Source organism: Scaptodrosophila lebanonensis, unplaced genomic scaffold (assembly GCF_003285725.1).
Source record: "Scaptodrosophila lebanonensis strain 11010-0011.00,11010-0021.00 unplaced genomic scaffold, SlebRS2 tig00000001-arrow-pilon, whole genome shotgun sequence".
NCBI lineage: Eukaryota > Metazoa > Arthropoda > Insecta > Diptera > Drosophilidae > Scaptodrosophila > Scaptodrosophila lebanonensis.
The window spans coordinates 19,291,928-19,312,287 of NW_022060529.1; the positions used below are offsets into that span (position 1 = coordinate 19,291,928).

A 20,360-nucleotide genomic window follows, 5' to 3' on the forward strand; every position below is an offset into this window, starting at 1 on the left:
ATTATGTCATCAACACAACAACTAAAACTTAATTACAGCACAGAAGGGGCAGGGAGTGCCAGGAACAACAAAGAACTGAGAACAGCACAACTGCAGAGCCAGAAACCGGGAACAGTCAGAGTCGCATTCGCAGTCGCAGTCACTCACGTATATAACAGCATCCCAACTGGCGCAGTTACGGCGGCAATTGACATTATAATCACTCGAACCATCTCATTGCAGTGCATCTGTGTGCCAGTCAGGGGCGTAGCCAGGTTCTCGTTTAGCAGGGATCAAGATTTTTTCCACGGTTAACATAGTGTATATTTAGTATGCCTGCGTTTTTTATACCCTGTACCCGTAGGGTAAAAAGGGTATATTAGCAAAGTATGTAACATACAGAAGGAAGCATCTCCGACCCCATAAAGTATATATATTCTTGATCATCATGACGAGAGAAATCGATCTAGACATGTCCGTCCGTCTGGATGAACGCAAGGATCTCAGAAACTATAAAAGCTAGAATAACCAAAGTTGGCATCCAGATTCTCCAAGGTCCGAGAAAGGACGAGTTTATTTTATTTTTTTTTAGTTCCCCCCCCCCCCCTTCCCCCGCTATAGAATTTCGTCAATAGCGTCCACATTTCAAATGCTACCTAAACCAAACTTTGCACACATAATTTATATATAATTGTCTACTGTTGTTCAAAACTTCAATTCGATCAATTCTAAGAAAAGTTATTAGCGAAACAAATTCTCGCCAGTACAGCCCCCCCAAACTGCAGCAACAAGTTCGCTCTTCTTCCTCTTTTTGCTGCTGCTATGGGCGCACATAACTCAGTGACGGAAGTTTACCTGGGTACAGGGTATTACACTGTCGGGCTAGCTCGACTGTAGCGTTCTCTCTTGTTTGGTTACATTTAGAATTGAAGAAATTTTTATTTTAGTGTTTTTTTTATACTCTGTACATAAAATGAAAGATGCCTAATGTGTGTACGCTGTGCAAGTTTGTTTTATTTTTTCGATTTCCCCCCCTATGGGGTTTTCCTAATTTTCCATTCGTATAATCGCCTATATCTTAAAAAAGCTCCCATAGAATTATCCACTATATAATGGACAAGTGTGTGTTGGGAATGACCGTCAGTAATTATTATCAACAGAAGAAATTCAAAACAAAATGAGGATTGTCGATTTCCTATTTAGTCTGAAAAGATACAAAGTCGAAAAAATGAAAGTATTTTAGTCTTCCCCCTAATTTCGACGCAGAATAGAAATCTGTTCGATATAGATTAATAGGAATATTCTTGAAAATATTGAAAAGAGATGATACTATTTTAATGCTTTTTTAAATGTTTCCTAAATCTTATATCGAGAAATTATAATAATCTTGAATGCCAAAAACAATATACATCCCAAGTGATTATATCTAATAAAATTAATTAAGGTTTGTTATTCAGAAAGATTCATTAAAATGTTTATTTTTTTTTTAAATTCTGTTGGTATTTCTAAAATGTATATAACCATTTATTTGTTCAATTTTAATAATTGAAGAGGTATAAAGAGAACGAGGCAACTAAACATACTTATAACTTCAATGGCAAAGCTAGTTGAGTTTTGTTCGTTTTATAGGGGTGAAGGGGAGCGACTCCCAGCATTTTCCACTTTGTTACACCCATGGTGCCATTACCAGCTTAACAGCTGTTATACGCGCTACAATTGACAGTTGAACGCCGCTGTCGGATACAAATAGAACGTTATTTTTTGCGAACTATCGTGCAGTTTATTTTACTGCCTTGCGCCCGCACTCGCTGCTCTAATTATGTGCTCGTTACATGGCAGACAATTTGGACCGAGAGACAGAGACGATAGACGAAATGATGCTGCTGCTGCTGCGGCTGCGAACATTTATTATAAAGAGAGCAAAAGAAAGCCAAGAACTGACCGGCGAAACGAATATCAGCGAATGTCCAAGCGGCCTACCTGTCCGCCCGCCCGTGCCTCCAATTAAAAACCCATGCCATTTTCTCCGACCAATCGAGCAATTGCCTCTAGTTGATTTTTTCCAAGTGTGAGTGCGAACGAGCTTGCTCAGCGCATTTGTCTCGCAAGTTTTGCGCACTCTCCAGGCGATGATGTTGGCGCTCTCGCTCACATATTGCTATCGGAGTAGCGCTGTCCATGCTCCCATGTGTTTGGGTTTCGGTCGCCACGTTCTGTTTTGTTTTTGTTGTCGCTCGTGTGAGTTGTGGTGTGGTGTGGTGGGACCGAGAACCGTATAGTTCTGATATTCGTGCGCGTACACTCACACATACGCACACACACACAGTGGGAATTAAAGTTTGAGTTGTCAGTCGGGCCTGACGGATTGTTTTATTGTTTTGTTTGCAAATTTCGGCCTTTGCAAATAATATCCCCAAAGTGCAAAAAGATACATACGTATAAACAATCGCATGCTTATTGTGTGTGGCTATTTCTATATAATTATCTATCGCGGACATCAAATGTGCGAATATGTAAACTTCATATCTATGTAAACATTTTATCTGTGAGATAAGCATATCAGCTATTTTTTATCATGGGAAACATGCAAAGTATATCAGAAGGTATGCTGCCATTACCTTTATTCATGTTACCAAATGACACTCATCCTCTGCAAATATGGCTATTTATGTTAAATGTGTTCAACCAACGACCTTTTGGAATTTTCACATCAATTAACCACATCAACGTGTTTTTACTCTAATGTCAGCGAATGACCTGACTAGTCCAGATAGCTGCTTCGCCCTTTTTTATTAATTTAAATATGAAGTTCTTAGGTCTTGTGACCTTTTCTAAAAGTGGTAATAGAGCTGACATGCAATAATGTGCCTGGATTTTTCACATTTCAAATATTAGAATATTTGTTTGTATTTTAGAATTCACAAAAGTGACTGCATGACTAATTTTACAGTCTATTTAGAAGCTACATTTAATAAGAACTGCCTCAACAGTATCGTTGCATTTGTTATCTGAATATATGTGTAATTATCCGCTCTTGGTAGAGGAAAAGCTTCTAAGATTAGACTAAACATTTAAGATTTAAACACAGCAAACTCTACTGACCGAAAACGAGAACTTTCGGATATGTACCGACCAAGTCCAACTCTGACTGACTTGCTCAATTAGAAAACTAATACAAGACGTAGTCGTCAACACATTTTATTCTAATAACTACCTATGTACCAGAAATATTTTGATATTCGCTTCAGACAAATTTGTGAAAGCAACATTTGCAAATATATAATCAAAACTAGAAGGTTTATCAAAATCATCGCAATCTGAAAGGAATGTTTAATAGCCAGAGTCCAGAGGGCATATTTGTTCCTACCCTACAGATCTTTCTAATCTAAGCCTCACTATTTGTTTAAATTCAAAACTAAAATCTATTTGATCTTCGTTCATTGATAAGTAACACACTCATTGATTTAGTCTTAGTTCAGTTTATACAATTTCTATATTGATTTTCTATATTCTGTAAAACAGCTGCTTCTGTTTCACGAAAGTCATTTATAATAAAAATATAAAACACACAAGGGTGTGTGTTTGTTGCAATGACTAAGGTTTCGTAATGACAAAGTCTGATATTACAAACACATGAGCATTAACAATGAAAACCATGCAGTGAGAGCAATTAAAAGTTTATGAAGCATTTTTTAAAATCACTATTTCCGTAACGTCATTTAAAAGTTGCTTTTCATATAACAAAGAAAGCAATAAATTATTGAATGATTACCAATCGTCTATAAATGTTGCCTGTTAGCTAAGAAGATTTTATTGTTCGTCAAGTAAGGTTCAACTTAGTAGCGAAGGGTGTAAATTTGTATGCAAATATTTGTGAAAATGTGATCGCATAAACTTATACATTTGCACATACTTATATTGGGCGCCTATTACGTTTATATCCATTAACCTTGAGGTTTTAAAAGCTAAGCTAGTTACAGACCTATAATAGTTGTTTCCGTTTTATTCGTGTTTGCATTGACGTTGATACAGAGAAGCCCACTCGAAGACGCGACCCACATTAAATGAACTGCCCATGTGACTAATTAAAAAGTGTATACTATATTCGCAGATCTTAGAAACATAACTTTCATTAAAAATTTATGGCCTTTTAACAATCACACTCAGAGAGCTCATTATGCCTAAGTAATTTTATTTTATTTATTTATCTGAAATTTGCAGTTTTTATATTTTTTGATCAGCACGACCTGGTATTGTACGTCTATCGGAGAATGTCACGTCGAAACTACTGAAAAGCTTTATATTTATTTGTTTAAATGAAAAAAGAAAGCACACCTTACTTTATAAGTAAATATACTTGTAGGATTGATTGATATAGGATTGCGATATAGCTAGAGTCTAGCTGACTGACTGTCTGAACATCGAGTTATTGTTATATGGACACATCAAGTGTTTTTAATATCATATAAAAGCCTCCATTTTTTAAAGATCAGAGAAATATTTGCACGATAACAATCGTTGCAAAAATCAATAGGAAACATCAAAATTAAATTCTCTATTTAGTAGATTTTAATATTGTCCCTCTATGCTATAAATTGAAAGAAAAAGCTGCCACAGGAATGATAAATAAAAAAAATCAATATTAGAACGAAGCACTTTTTTTTATATTTTTCTCCATATGGTTCCAAATTTTATAAATTGTGGCCTTTGTCAAACTTTTATGACAAACATACTTATTATCAAAACAAATTACCCTTCTTTTTGCAAAGAAAACTCATTTGTGTCTGCTGTATACATTTATATAAACACACCAGATATATACGTATTGGCCTGAAATTATCAGTTGATTGATATTTGCTAAGTGCGCATATAAAATGCCAAATCGGCAGCAATAAAAAATGCTAATTTCTGATAAGGCGGCACCCCACACATATCGTATAATAATATAGGCACCCTATGCACAATGTGATATCATACGAGTACTTATCAGTTGCTCCATATGTTATTGCCTCATTTGATAAACAAAAAAAATAAAGAAATTACCAAAGAGCTCCTGCAATCGAAAACAAAACCAAAATATACAAAAAACAGCTATGAAAAGGCTGATAAATTTAATTGGCATTTGGTTCTTACGCTTAAGATATCGACCCATAAGTGGCCTTTGAATATTTGCCACCTGTTTCTCACCTAGTATGTAGTATTACTCCACTGACTCATGTCGATTAATGAATGAATTATACCACGTAGAGCTGTATAAAAACGTTGAGTACTATAAACAAAGTTGTACAAATGCGGAAACACCGAGCGCGGCGAAACGATTTCGACCGCAAGTGCGGAGCGTACAGAGCGGGTTCCCTTTATGCGTTGAAAATAGGTCAAAATCTAAAAACAAGACGTTCGGCATTTTAGTGTCTCAATATACTATGCACAAATGTATACAGAAATATATATGTATCTAATACTTGTACATATCTATGTGCAGTGAAAACTCTCTTGGCCGGACACTCACGATCGGCCAATTTTTGTCCGCCCAAGAGGAGTGTCCGCTTAAGGGAATGCTCAAATACTTTATACACCGAGCGAGTGTCCATTAAGGGAGTTTTCACTGTATATTGTGCGGACGTCCCCATTGAATGCGTTCAGTGTGTGGCTTCTACTTCTTGGTGGTTATTGGGTGGCAATTCAAAGTGGATTTCGTCAAATTTTCAGTTTTCAGTTTTCACTTTTTTTTCTGAATGAATTTCGAGCGACTACTCACTAATGGTTTTTTTTTCTCGTTTCGCTTTCTTTCTTTTCTGCTGCAGACAATGACGTTGAGACGGCGCTGGCCGAGTCTCAGGCGATCGTTATGAGCGCCTCACACACACAACAGCGCCAACAACAGCTGATCAATCAGCATATGATCGACTCTCAGATCTCAGTGAGCAGCGGTGCCTCCATACAGACCGCCTTCTTCCAGTCGCTCACCAATTCACCGGCCCATCACGCCGGGGGCAGCAACACGCAACTCCAGCATACGACGTCCACGATCAGTAGTAACTCGAACGGCTCTGTTAACTCTCAGGGTGTAGTGTATGCGGCCGAGGCGCTTGGCACGCAGCGACCCCCTCAGCCCGCGGAGCACATCAACTCGCTTCTGGAGCACATCAGTCCGGCACAAGCAGCGGCGGCCATGAGCGGCGAGGGTGTGCTCAACATAGCCGATGTGGCCGATCTGCTGCATCCGCAGCATGCCATCATAACTGGTGGTCGTTCACAGGACGGCTGTCCACTGATTATCTTCCCGGACAACAACAACTTCAATTGCCTCGAAGAAGCGGACTATCAGAAGCTTATTTTGTACCTCAGCTCTGTGCCATCGTAAGTTCCCAACCCAAATCAATTGGGTGTACAAATAGAAAATGTAAGAGTTTCAAAGTTGTGCCCTTCCTTAACTACTTATTGCCGTTTCCAGAATTAGATGGAATTCAGAAGCGTTCAAGAACTTTACCTCCTTTGAGGCGATGCATAAGTCTACCCAATTTTTTGTTTTTTCCTAACCCCGAAAGCGCTACCCAGACAATCCATCTTTCACTACTTTCTAGCAGCTCATAATAGATAGCTCCGGTGGATGGAGTTTATTTGAAATTTTAGTAGTAGTAGACATTTTAAAGTACCAAAGAGCTTAGATAAATATCAAAAGTTGCCTTTAAGAGGTTTTTAACTGAAAATTATCACCAGAAATGGCTAGCAGCTCCATATTTCTGTTTATATATCTGCTTTCTGTTTGTACATTCCAAATATTAACCCAAACATGGCTTAAGTAATAATAATAATGTTTCTCTATTAGCCTACAAGATGCTGATCTTGGCTTTCATTTAATAATCGATCGACGTAAGGACAAATGGACCTCAGTAAAGACGGTTTTACAACGCATTTCCGTAAGTTTGCAAAAAAAAAAAAAAAAACAACAAAAAATCTCATAAATACTAAACAAAATGTTTTCTATTTAGGTTTACTTTCCCGGCATTATACATGTGGTCTATGTGTTGCGTCCATCCGGCCTTTTCCAGAAGGCTATTTCCGAGGTTAGCTCCAAATTCTCCAAAGACGAATATCGCTTCCGACTTGTGATTTGCTCAGCGCTCTCCGATTTGCATGAGTTTGTCGATGCCACCCAACTTACGGCTGATATGGGTGGATCTTTGATCTATTCACATCACGAGTGGATACAACAACGGATTGTAAGTACCCATGGCTCTTGGTTTATTTTGTTATTTTATTAAATTTCGTACTTGCAGTCCCTCGAAAAGTTCTCCAGCCTGACGCATCAGGTGTCCGCCGAATTGGACGTTTTCATACAGGCCATACACGATACAGAATTTCCCAATTCCGTTGAGGCTACTCGAAAACTCTTGGAGGATCAGGGTACCGACTATGCTCGACTCAAGGTTAACTGCTAGTTGATTTGCAAAACAAACTCAAACTCATGTCTGAACCATTTACTTTTTAGGAGGAAATACTAGCGGCTGCAAAGCACGGCGAAGCTCTGCTCGATAACATCAAATTAAACGAGGAACTGAAGGAATTCTCCGAGCGCACTGGCAATGTCAGCGCAATTGAGAGGTGCGTCCTAGTTTCTGTTCTACCTCTCATTAAGTTTTGATGGCTTTAGTAACTTTTCAACTAAATATTAAACTTCTTCCTAAAATGCGTTTTTGTGTATCAAACAATTACTTATAAACTAACCCAAAACTGATTTTATTTCTTATAGCTCTGCACTGGTTTTGTATTAATCTGTTCATTTTGACCAAATGTTTTCAATACTAATTACTACAACAAAATACAAGCTGTTAATGTTTATTTAACTCCGTTTTCATATTTACAAAAATGTTTTCTTTAAGTCGAGTTCATTTGTACATTAAATGTGTTTTGTTTAAGACAATAATAACAACTATTCAGGCAATTATATCAGTGCCTTATTTATTCACAATACAACTCTCAGTAAAATATTTTCAGTATTGTTTCATAAGTATAAGTATACTGAAGCAGCTTTGTACGGCTCATTATAAATCATTTACGAAACAATTGTTTCTTTGTATAAAGGCCTCACCGGCTATACTTTGGCAAAAGACTCATATACATTTCATTATTATATATCTATTAGTAAAGATGGTCATACATGCAGAACGTTTGTACAGAAATTTTACCTTTTTTGCAAATAACTCGAAAGATAGATAGTTATTATTTGCCTGTCTGACCATAGCTGAAGCTCTTATTCTGTGTAGAATTTGTAATGCTTTAAATAAATGGCTATGCCATATTTCAGAAAATACAACAATTTGTGTGCAAATAATTTGCCTGTTTGACCACATTTTTCAAAAATTTTAAATATTTCCGCTTCGGAAATTAAGTTTACATAATTATAATTTGTAATGAATGTTTATATGAGTACTTTTATTGTGTATTCGTTTTAAAGAATACACATACATAAATATATTGAGAAAGTTTTTAATTTGTTGTGTTGCTACGTTCTACCGAATAGTATACATACGTGCCGTTTATAAAAGTTCATACTATAACTCTGTTGATTTGCATGACAATAAAATGTTTCGCTTCGCGAATTAAACTCATAAAAACTGAATTAGAAAATCATTTAAACAAACACTCAATTACATAAGTACATCATATATCCGTGTTGATTTCGTTACAATAGTTTGATGTTTTAATTGTATAATGCTTAAATTACAATACGCTGCTAAAAGCATGTTTTGAAATGGTTTAAAAACTGTATTAAAATATGTTATTTGGGAAATGATACGCAATACACTGCAAACAGTTAAGACTCGATTTCATATATGTATGTAACTCCAATTCACTCAAAATCACTTCAATTGGCACACAATACAAGTACACAGATACACAGATAAATTTCCGTTTTCGGAACAGCACAAAGCACATTCATACAAAAAAAAAAAAAAAAAAAAAAACACGTCCACACATGTCGCCCACCATGTACATACATACTTGCTAACTAAACTGTACACTCTACATTGAACAATTGCTTGTCCACTTTAAACTCATCTGAATGTCGTCCATTTCGCTCATCAAAGTTGCTGTCGTCTCTTGTCTCTTTTTCTGTGCGCCTTTGAACGCAAAATTTCCAAAAACATTTTCGATATGCAAAAATCATGATCAAATGTAATGCAATTCCCATAAACGACCACAAACTCAAATCGATAATGATAACGATAACGATAAACGGATATGCAGACCCAGTGCAGGGCAGCCAATGCATCGCCAACAAATTATTTACCATCAACAATATAAGTTTAAAAAACCCCAACATTATGATGATTGTCGCGATTATCGCAGACTGCTCGTACAACTGGAGGAGACAGAGCGTCGCTTCGATGAGTTTTGGCGCACTCATCGCAATCGTTTGGAGCAGTGTCTGCGCCTCCGCATGTTCGAGCAGGACTTCCGGGAGCTGCAGGTGAGTCCAAATGAATCAAGCATTAAGTATACTTGTTTACTCAAGTATTCTCCCCATCCAGAACCTTTTCGATGGCCACCTCCAGACTGTGGCAGACATGACGGAAATTGGCGAAAGCGTGGAGCGCGTCTCAACGCTTATTGAGGAAACGCAACAGTTCCGTGTCTGCATCAAAACGGATGTGGAACGCGCCGAGGATGTTATACAGGCCGGCCAACAGCTGATTGGCTCACGCGGCGTCTATCCCTGGGAGATTGTGCAACCAAAGTGCGATGAGCTGCAACGTGTCTGTGACATCATCGGCGAGCGACTTAGCAAACGGCTAGAGATACTGGCCAAGAACAGTGAGCTCATGGAGAGAGTTGAAAAGGTGCGTTCGCTTCACCTAAACGATTTCGACAGCAGATTTAATTCCGTTTCTTTGATGTTTTAGGCTAATCAGTGGTGTGCAAATGGCGTGGAATTGCTTGCCTCGCAGCGCATCGAAAAGTGTTCGGTCTCAGCGGACTTGGCCGAGCAGAGTCTGCACGAGATACAGGCTTTTATAGCCTCAGCGTCCGATTTCAAATTGTCTAGTCCCAGCGAGTTCAAAAAGATCTTCCTGGAGAGCACTACGCCCGAGACCAAAGCCCTTGTATCGCAGGTTAGTTCAATGCACCACTTGCTCCTACTCATACTTCAACTCTAAACAATTCATTGAATTGGGTTAAATGATCGTGAACCTGATGGCATCTTTAACGCTGTATTGCCCCACATACGCCTACCCCTGCATTTGCAATTTTTTTTCTCCAACTAATATGTTTCAATTTTGTTGGAAAGCCAACGCTTCTGATAAGTAATGGCGACAACGAACTATAGAAACTTACTATGGCGTTCAGCAACAGCTGCGACGCTTCCTCGGCATACCCTATAATTGAAGCGAGAAATTGTGGGCTGTCGGTTCGTCCTTCTGTTCGACTATATGAACTTCAAGATCTTTTCAACCATAACAGCTAGAAGAAGCAAACTTGGCAAGAGGTCTTGTCTGATTCGTAGGCTTGTCAAGCTTTTGTTAAACCACATATGTATCTACCTATATTATTTTATATGACTCCCATAACGCTGCCAAAATTGCTAGAAGAGAACAATTTGATATTTAATTATTTGTGTTATTTAATTAATTAATGCAATTCTTCTGCTGCTACTATCAGAATTTTATTGGCTTCCCAATAAAACTTAAAAGCCATTACTGAACAAATTTTAAAGATAGAATGGATTTTTAAAAGTATATAACTTTCTAGGAATTACGGAACGTTTCAAAGACAAACAGAATTGAATTAAATCTTAAGCATACGTGATATAGAAAAGCTTTATTTACTATATATATGCTATATATTTTTGTATTTAACAAAAAAATAAACCTTAGCAATAGCTGAAAAATATTTTAATCGGACATTGTGAGATCACGACCAGTCTGTCCAGATATTTATTATTAAACAAATCTTTAAGTTTCTGCCTTGCTGAAGATTTCTGTGCCATAGAATAGAGCATAGAACTATCTGACTAGATCATATCTTATAGATATATATATATATATAAATTAAAAATGCAAGCCTAAATTGTTGGCCTGATACTTGTAGTCTGTAGCAGAGCTTTCAAGTTTATTTTTATTTGTTAGTTTCGTTTTTCAATGATAATTTTGTTAATTTCAAATTACTTAATTCGAGAGCTGTGGTTGTTTAAGGGACCGGTTGGTTGTAGGGTATACAAGCGGCGACTCTAGCCTTTGTAATACTTTTTATTAATAAAAATTGATGCTGATTGCGCGGCCATTTGTGCGGCTGCCGAATGCGTCAGCTAGTCTGCAACAGCAGACGCCAAATTAGTGCGCATTTGAGATTCATTGCGTTCGTAACGCTAGACTGTGATACGAAATGTGAAGCGCCCATTCACTGCCGCGACATGCAAGTGATAAAAAATAGCTGCGAACGCCGCTGGTCCAATCCGTTGCCGCACATGCGCCTCGGCGGCGAAATCCAAGTGAGTGAGATACATACGAGTGTGTGCATGCCTAATAGTGTCGCTAGCTGGTAACCCATATTTGTCGAGCGGCAGCGACTTCGCCTACCATGGCCATGGAGTGGAAGCACCAGTCGGGGGACATGCCAAGTGTTGGCATTTCATGCTGTAATGCAGCCACGCACGTTGCACCGATTAAATAATTTCATGTATTGCCAATGCTGCATGGTGGCTACTGACCCCGGCGACTGGAACCGCAAAGCTAATGCTGATGATGGCAGTCGTTCCGTCTGTCGGCCAAACAGCATCACGCGCATTCAAGTAATTGCCATAATTGTCAATTGGTTTGGCTTAGAATTTGCGCCAGGAATTGTTTTGGCTCGCCACACACTCCTATTGAGTAACATACAGACGATCGCGATTGTTGCACGAAGCACAGTTAGATAACAGCACTTAGAATGGCAATAGAGCTGTTCCTACTGCCACTAATGTGTGTTACTGGGAGCAAACATAATGTGCATTTAATACATTTTAATGCCATCAATCAACCGGTTTCAACAGCTGGCCATCAGATTTGTGTCGCCTTCTTTCCTAAGCACCAGACCCGCAAATAGATTTGTGGGGAGAATGCCATTCAAAGCCTTCGAATTTCGACTTTCCTGCACGCTAGATTCTAACTGTGCGAAATCAGAGTGTGATGAATGTACTAAACATAGTTAAGCTCCTATGTCTGCTAGTATGTAGTACAAGTAGATCGGCATAATTACATGTCAACTTAGCTACGCGGATATTGCTAAGCTTATTTGGGTTTAGATTTGATTACATTGGCTGAATCGCCTTACTCTTAGCTCGTACAAAGTATACATTTATTTCGACAGGAAAAGTACACAATAACTCGAGAATGTCTTTAAATTTGTATATACTTGTACGTAATTACTTATAATGAAATATAATTATACTTGATAAGATCGAGAACGCCACCCATATATGCTTTTATCTGTCAATTTCTTATATCCACAATATTTATATACAACAAAAAAATTATGAGGACGGTTTAATTTTATTCAAAAGATCCGTTTATCATTTAAGATATTGCACTTTCTTAGCTAATACTAGCCTAGGCTATTAGCCTATGTGTATGCTTTTCATTTCCAGTGTTATTATTTTGATGCTGAAACTATTTAAGTTATAACCAATTTGAAGTATTTAAGCTAAAATGGAACGCCCTTAAAAAACACAAGAAAGATTTTAAAAATGTTAATCATATCTCCACTACTACTAAACGTCCATTATATACTAAGCATTTCCACATTCGATAACTATTTCTTATGTCGTTATACTGAGCCTAAATGGCAAAAGTTAGTCAAAGGTCCGAACTCCAGAAGTATAGTAGCACTAGCGAAGATACCCTTCGGCTATGTCTTCAACATTATATTGTTGTTTTATACAGATTTTTTGATAAACCTCGTGAATAAATTGCAGAACTTATATGCTGGAAAGCAACAGAGCTAAATAAGTAATGTGGTGAATAGGCATCTTCATATATGCTGAACAGTGCATTAGCGCCATCTAACGTATTTGTAAGGAAATCAATTTCAGTTCGAACCACTACGAACATTTTTGTAGTTCGCTTCTTCATACTCATACCAAGCGGCCGAACTTGTTCGAAGTGGGCATCAAACCAGGCGTGTGTTATCGGAAGATATCTTCACGTACTCGTTCTTGGCTTCGCTGCATTGGCAATATCAATTTCAGATTTTGCCCGGTAACCGAACAGAAGGCCTGCAACTGACGATTACACAATTCTCAGTTATGTGAGATTGCGAAACGTACAGAACATCAAAGAGGCCTGATTTTATAAAACCAGTTCCGCTGAATGACGACACGCAGTCGCAATGATAAAAGCGATTCCTGTAGAGAATTTAAAATTGTGCAAGAAAATTGCATTCGCAGATACAGTTTAGCTTTCTTAACTGCTTTTGCGAGTTTTTATTTACGGCCGGGGCAGACCCAGTCATATTCAAGAATAAATGTTATGTGTAGGAGCATTTTACAAATTTGGGGCTTAACGATAGCCATCGCCATTGTACTCTGCGGGCTAGCTGTGAGAAAAGACAATCGATGTTTGCCTGTTGCTTGCTTGACCCATTTCCACTATCCAAAACTGCATCCATCCAGCATTCAAGTTCTGTTTCGGCTCACCATTTATGTATTCAATTTACCCAATGACCAAGACGTGGGCCTGTTCCAAATGGGTCACAGCCAGACTCGTTTGACTGCAGGAATATTCTTTCAATGTATTGCACATCTGTTGCATCTTTTACGATCGTATGTATTGACATAATTTTGTCTTGTGCTGTATACCGCTTTCATTCCACTTCCAGCCCGTTTAGCCACTTCTCCAACTGGATATCCTTGCAATAGCCAACTTCTGCATGCGGCTTAGATTGCAAAGAGCGCTGACATACTTGGCGACTACTTGATTAATTGCCACTGCCACAGAGTCGCGCTGCCAGTTGCATCACTCGGCGCGGCCAGAAAAAGAATGTCGCTTAGTCTTTTAGCCATTTTTCAGTTGGTTTCGATACGTTGTTATGTCATGGCATTAATTGCTAGCACAGTTCGTTGCTTCATGGCCACAATAAGCTGCTCTTTGATTCGCCACCCCGTAGCGACCATAAGTAGAGTTCAAACGCCTCTCAGGCGCCAGCGATTAAATGAAATGTCAACAATAACAATCCACACACGCACATACACACACTATAGTCGTATTTAATGCTTAGCCGTGCCGATGGTTGCAATAAAATGATTTTTAATTGCTGAACATCTTCGCAGCTTCGTACCTTTCCACTTTTCCCAACACAGCCAGCTAGTAGTTGCATCTTCATCTCTGAGCGCATACCCAGGTGTTGACAAAACTGTCCAGCTTGTCGGCTGCCGAAATCTTAAAAAAAAAAGAGAAGGGGCTTCTTTTAACTAAAAACTTAAAATCAAACGTCATTCACGCTTCATAAGCGACTGAAAATGAAAATGTACATGCCTTGCGGTTAATGTATTCATCTTAAAAAAAATTTAATAAAATAAAATATGCGCGTTGTTCAACCAAATTTCATCGGCCCAGATCCTAGTTAATAACCGGAAGGTAACATCATTATTGTCTATAGAGATTCTCACCGCTTTAGACCTACAAGTATAACCTCCAAGTTAAGATGCGTTAATAGTCAACCTATAAATTAAAAGAAATTTAAAAAAAAAATAGTCTTTTCATATGAAAATTCTTCTTATGCTCGACAAGTCTGTAAAATCGAAATATGTAATCAATAACCTATATATGTAGGCCTGATGCGACCTTATTCGATTATTAGTCTGTCTGTATTAAAGGAATACTCTCAATACACAAAAGAAGTTCATGTTTTTTATGGTGGTTTTTCTTCCTTCCGTAATGCTTGGAATTATTTGTTCAAAACTGTATAAATTAACTCGAACCGCAATGATAGATAACTAGGAAGTTTCTCCTCCATTATTGCTCATTTCCAAAATCGACGACAGCCGTCGATTGAGCACTCACTGCTTTCAATGCCAACAGAAGCGAACTCACATTTTGAATATCGGACAACTTTGATTGGATTCGTATATTTGTTCAGCAGGCACCAGACCATTTGCTTTTTCACTTTCGCAATTACTTCAATAAAGGCCGCAACATAAAGTCAACAAGCAATTGGCCCGCTAGTCAATAAATCTGCAGATACAGATGCATATGAAATTCATAATCAATGGCAGCAGCAACCACAGAAGCATTCAGGCTCAAACAACGAGCTGGGGCAGAAAAAGAAAAAAGAAAACCCACACAGGAAGATGAGCTCTACGATTTCCATATCCAGCTTTTTGACTCCACTGCTGCACATCTTCAGCTGGTTGTGTTGAAAAATATGACCAGAAAGTTGTCGCTTTTAAACGTGTTGCCTATGCCAGGCTTTTAGTTAAACGAAGAGAAAACACATTACATATTATCGAATCACGATTTTTCTGTCCGTGGCAGCGACGGCTGCAGCCTTTGCAAAGGTCAGCGGAAGTGGAAGACGGCTGGTCGTGCAACGGGTTGAGTAACCTGTGCCCGCGTCTAGCAGGCATCTGCGTTGGCGAAGAAGATGCAAGAGGCTTCGACAGGGTTGCCATCGAAGTCAAAGTTGAAAAGTGATTATGTAAAGAAGCACCTTTTGTAGACGTTTGCTGGGCACATTTCGAGGTGAAGGCGGTTCCAAGTCTTAATCTCAACAGTTTTGCACAACTCTAAATCTATTTATTCAATTTATTTTCTTCTGTAGACTTTCATCGCAAATTAACCTTTTTATGTTGAAAACTATTTATGACTCAATATACGTATGCTACAGTATGAATAGAATATATAGTATAGAATATAGAGTATATAGTATACTATATATGAACGGGTAGTTAGGTTAGTTTAATCCATATAGACTCAAGTTGTTCCTAAGTTTCGCTGAAATACCAGAGCGATTTATTAATCCTGCTGTGTTTCAAAAACACCGACAGTGAGCAACACCCCATCTTTTGTAAGTGCTGAACATTGGCAGAGAAGGTGTTTCAGGTTTGCGATCGATTATTTTTCCTTACACTACCGACTGTCTTCTGCTGTGTTGCTTTGATGAATTGAATAAGTCTCACCTCTCCCCTTGCATATGGTTGGGAAGATAAGTATTTTCCAAGTGCTCACCAGCCTTTAAAGCGCTCTTAAGATGATTACTATTTAGGTCGTACTGACTTAGACTAGCTCTGATCCTTCTTTTGTCACAAAGATTTGAACTAACTGGTTAGGTAATTTGGTTATAAAATATTTTGAATACTTGTATTTTCTAGTCGCGACTCACGTCTTTTAGACTTTACAGAACCACAAATATAATTTGAAATATTATTCGTATTCAATAAAACTTATAATCAAGTTCTGAACCAAATCTTCAGGTACCTTTTTGTACGGTAAAGAGAAAAGAATCTCATTAATAACAATTGGTCCTTTAAGAAGAAAATCTTTTTTCCATGGCATTTATTTCCAAAGTTTTGGAAAGTAAATACTATTAGTTGAAAGTGTTGGCAACCCTATTTATTTGCAACACGCATTATGCAAACATTGGTCAAATAAATTACCAAAACAATCGACCTCTGGCAAAATGAAGTAAAAAGGAAAATATATGCGCATTGTCTGCTTTATTACAAAATGCATTTGGATAATGCCGCCTGCTGCATTAACATTATTTGTTTGATTGCACGTGTCAAATGGTCTTTGGCGAAAACTCGAAAACTGGTCGCTGGTCACTTACTTGGCAGCTGCGTCGCGAAGCCTGCTCGCGGAAAATGTTGCAGGATGAAGATGCGCCCAGGTATTGTTGTTGACAGGCAACAAGTGGAAAGAGAAAGTGGCCATAGAGGAAACCTGTGGTTCATTGGTTCAGACCATTACCGATTACGTAAAATGTCAAATGGCTCGAGTTTCAAGTTTAGTTTGAACTGGTAGTTTGGGGCGCTACCTAATTGAAGACTCGATTTCTTTATATAGTTGTTGGCGGTCTAAAGATCGTTAGTCCTTAATATTCAATGAAGTAAGCCCTAATTGTCTTTATGCCATTATCGATTTTGCACTCAGCAATACTTACTTGTTTTAAATATAAACAACATTTTTTTTTACTGTCGTATCCATGTATTTCAAAATAAATACACCTAATTCTGTTCATACACGGTAGATTGGTTCCAGAAAAAATCGTGTATAAAAAGTGTAAAAAAGCCATTGATAATATGTTATTTTAAATCGTGCTTAATATAATAATGTCGTGTACCAATACATAATATTTTTAATTTTCCAACCGTGTTTCATACAAGTAAATACCTTGTAGAAACAGAATTAGGTGTATATAGTAGGATTTTATTGCTGGTCTATAAGAGGCCTTTTTGGTCGCTACACCCATCAATGTTTTCAGCAATGATTCTTAAAACTTTCAAAATCTCTTTTTAACTTATCGAATATGAACCCAAATTTTTGGAATTTTTTTTTATATAAATACAGATTACGAGCTACAGAAATAGATAATGAAAATCAGAATCTGAATTATTACTGTAATCGTAATGCAATTTTTTGTACACATTAGATATGATTTTTCTACTGTCGACTTGTTAAAAATCGTTAATCATGAATACAACTTCAACTTTAAACAATCAAATATGTTCTGAATCAGATTGAATAGTTCGGAGTCGAATTCGGGAATCTGTCCCACTCCCAAAAAAGTATTGATATAAATGATTTTAAATTTCTAATACCCAGGTAAAACTTTTTACACCAAATAGCTCAACAGTTTTACAGAGTAGGCGCCAATTTTGAATTCCGTATTATTTGATAAATTTTGAATGCAATTAAGCAAGAAAATAAATTTTGTAATATATTTTGGGTATTTTATAAGCTAATTGATAATGCAGAACATAATAATAAATATTACATTTGGCCATTTTGTGATGATGTTGATATGATTTGTATACGTATGTACAAGTTTTTACTGCTCAACAAGTGATGGCAATTATTTGAAATATTTTGTTCGTAATTTGCGGCAATTTGACGCCTGCATATCAAATGAAGAGTCAAGCGACCATGTAAAAGCTGAATTGGCCCAGACGAACAAGTGCAGGTCCATTGTGGCATGTAAGAGTGTTGCTGCCACATTGCCAGCCATTGTGGCCATTGTGACAAATGTGATTAATTGCACTCAGCACCCAAGCAAACAAATTGCATTTCGAGTTGACGAGCCGCCATTTGACGTGGAGACAACAACAACAACAACAACAAAAAGACGCCAGCAGCACAGCGTTGACAGACAAGCTGCCCATGCGTGTTGCAGCGATCCGCGAGACAGCAGTGCAGTGGGGCATAATTTCAATTGTTACTTGGGGCCTAGCACCCCGACCACCGACTCGGCACTCACAGCACTTTGCAGTTCACTTTCTATGCTCATTTCTTTTGAGCTGCAGCAATGAAAAGTTTTTCACTCAACAAATCACAGAGAAAAATGCACGAGATTGCCCGTAAATTCTGCTACATAATTATAAAGCCATTTTTTGTTGCTCTTGCTGTTGCTGCTACCTGTATACATACATATACATATAGTATATAATATGTATGCACGAGTGTGTGAGCGAATGAATACATGAATGTGCAAGCAGACATTTGTATGTATGCAGATCTCTATTCGAAGTTTCTTTAGGCGGCATAGTGGTACAATTTTACAAAACTTTTCACTTTTTATTATATTTGTTTATCTTTAAAAAATGTTAAATATGTTAATTTAAATCAGCAAAAGTCGTTTTTTCGTACTTATTATTATGTTCATATTATTTATATTTCCTAATCAACGGCAACAACATTTGAGATCTTAATATTGGGCTATGAGAAGAGAACAAAAATATATCCTTTTCTATTGGACAATTTTGGTCGCTTCTTGGCAATCGCTAGATTCCAATGGTCTAATTGACAGTTAAGGTCCGAGTTCAGTTCTTGGCCATCTGGAAGCATCCAATTCCTATATTTTTCCACTCCAACCAAAACACAGCCTAGCTGTCCGCCCCGACTTGTGTGTCTTCCTTAGAGCTGCCTAACCGAGAATTGATTATGATCGGTTACTCTCAACATTGTCGTATGCAACTTATTTCATATATCATCACCAGTGATCATCTGTTTAATAAATGGGTCTATTTTATTCCGTTTCGCCAATGATTTTGTGATAATAATTTAGTGGTAATTTAATATTTGTACTTATATATATACAAGTACATACGAGTATGTATTTATTTTTTTTTTAAATTCTTCACATTTACTGAAAAGAGAATGAATTGTACAAGGGACGATTCATTCTCTTTTCAGTTTAGTGTGTGTATAGGAAGAGTCGAATGATCCATAATATTTTTTCTGCAATATTCGAGCTTCGTTTTTAATTTGCTTTTTGTACGTAAACAGTTTTGAGTTTATGTTAAGATCTTGGGGAGATTCTTATTGGCATCCATGTTTAAAACAATGTATCTCATAAATAAATCGATAGATCAAAATTAGGATTCTTTTTCCGATTTTTTCAATATACCGCCTGACCAATAGTTTAAGAATTATAACAAATTTATTTCAGTTCACAATATTTTCAATATTTTAAATATAGTTGGACCCAAGGTATGGCAGTTAGTGTGCCAGTTTGTTTGTCTCGTGTATCTGGAAAATGCGATGGTGTATGCAAATGTTTTTACAGCTAACCCAATGATGGAAGTCAATACGATTTCGATTGACATTTTGCGGCTAATTTTGAATAATCTTAGGCGGCTACTTCCGAATGCTCGAGAAAGAGTAGAAACGGTGGGAAGTAAAGTAGGGTATTAGTACATTTGTTACTTTTGGTCGCATACGAAAATGTTGACACTTTCTCCCAACAAATGTCGCACTAAGAACTTTACACGCTTTACGACATTTTCGCGTACAAAGACCGCAGAAGTCGTAAAAAATAAACAACCAAACGAAAATATTTTAATAGAAGCAGAATTCCATTCACATAAAAGCCACGGCATTTATTGTGGACATACGAGTATAGTATGTGTGTGTTTTGACATAATAAGAGATGCCTTTTTTCCCATCTGTTGGGTTACAATAATAATAACAGCGACCGCATATTCTTGGCAGCTTGTGTGAAACGACTTTCTAAGTTCGGCCCTGATCAGCCAGCGCATTATTGAATATTATGCCTATCTATATACAAATGTGATGTGCCATTTAACGGGCACTCTAAAAATTCTGGGCCATCTAAATAAGTTCAACTTCAACTGAATTAGCCCCCTCCCCTCTTTCAAATAAATGTACACTCAAAAAAATAAAAAG

General features: G+C 37.5%; 1 protein-coding gene across 7 annotated transcripts in view; it reads left to right on the plus strand.

Annotated features, from left to right (window-relative positions):
• The window catches only part of LOC115620501 (guanine nucleotide exchange factor DBS), a 67,974-nt gene that overhangs the window by 11,591 nt on the left and 36,023 nt on the right, over positions 1-20,360 (plus strand). For 5 of the 7 annotated variants that reach the window (XR_003995222.1, XR_003995221.1, XM_030513756.1 and 2 more), the window contains exons 2-9: positions 5,784-6,339; positions 6,809-6,899; positions 6,972-7,202; positions 7,260-7,409; positions 7,472-7,584; positions 9,232-9,454; positions 9,516-9,824; positions 9,888-10,097. Coding sequence is in view for 5 of the 7 variants with exons in the window: in XM_030513756.1 (XP_030369616.1) it covers positions 5,784-6,339; positions 6,809-6,899; positions 6,972-7,202; positions 7,260-7,409; positions 7,472-7,584; positions 9,232-9,454; positions 9,516-9,824; positions 9,888-10,097 (1,883 nt within the window). In the remaining 2 variants the exon portion in view is untranslated. Of the gene's footprint in view, positions 1-2,561; positions 2,583-5,783; positions 6,340-6,808; positions 6,900-6,971; positions 7,203-7,259; positions 7,410-7,471; positions 7,585-9,231; positions 9,455-9,515; positions 9,825-9,887; positions 10,098-20,360 lie in introns of those variants that run through there. The other 2 variants (XM_030513781.1, XM_030513764.1) reach the window with 2 other exon arrangements.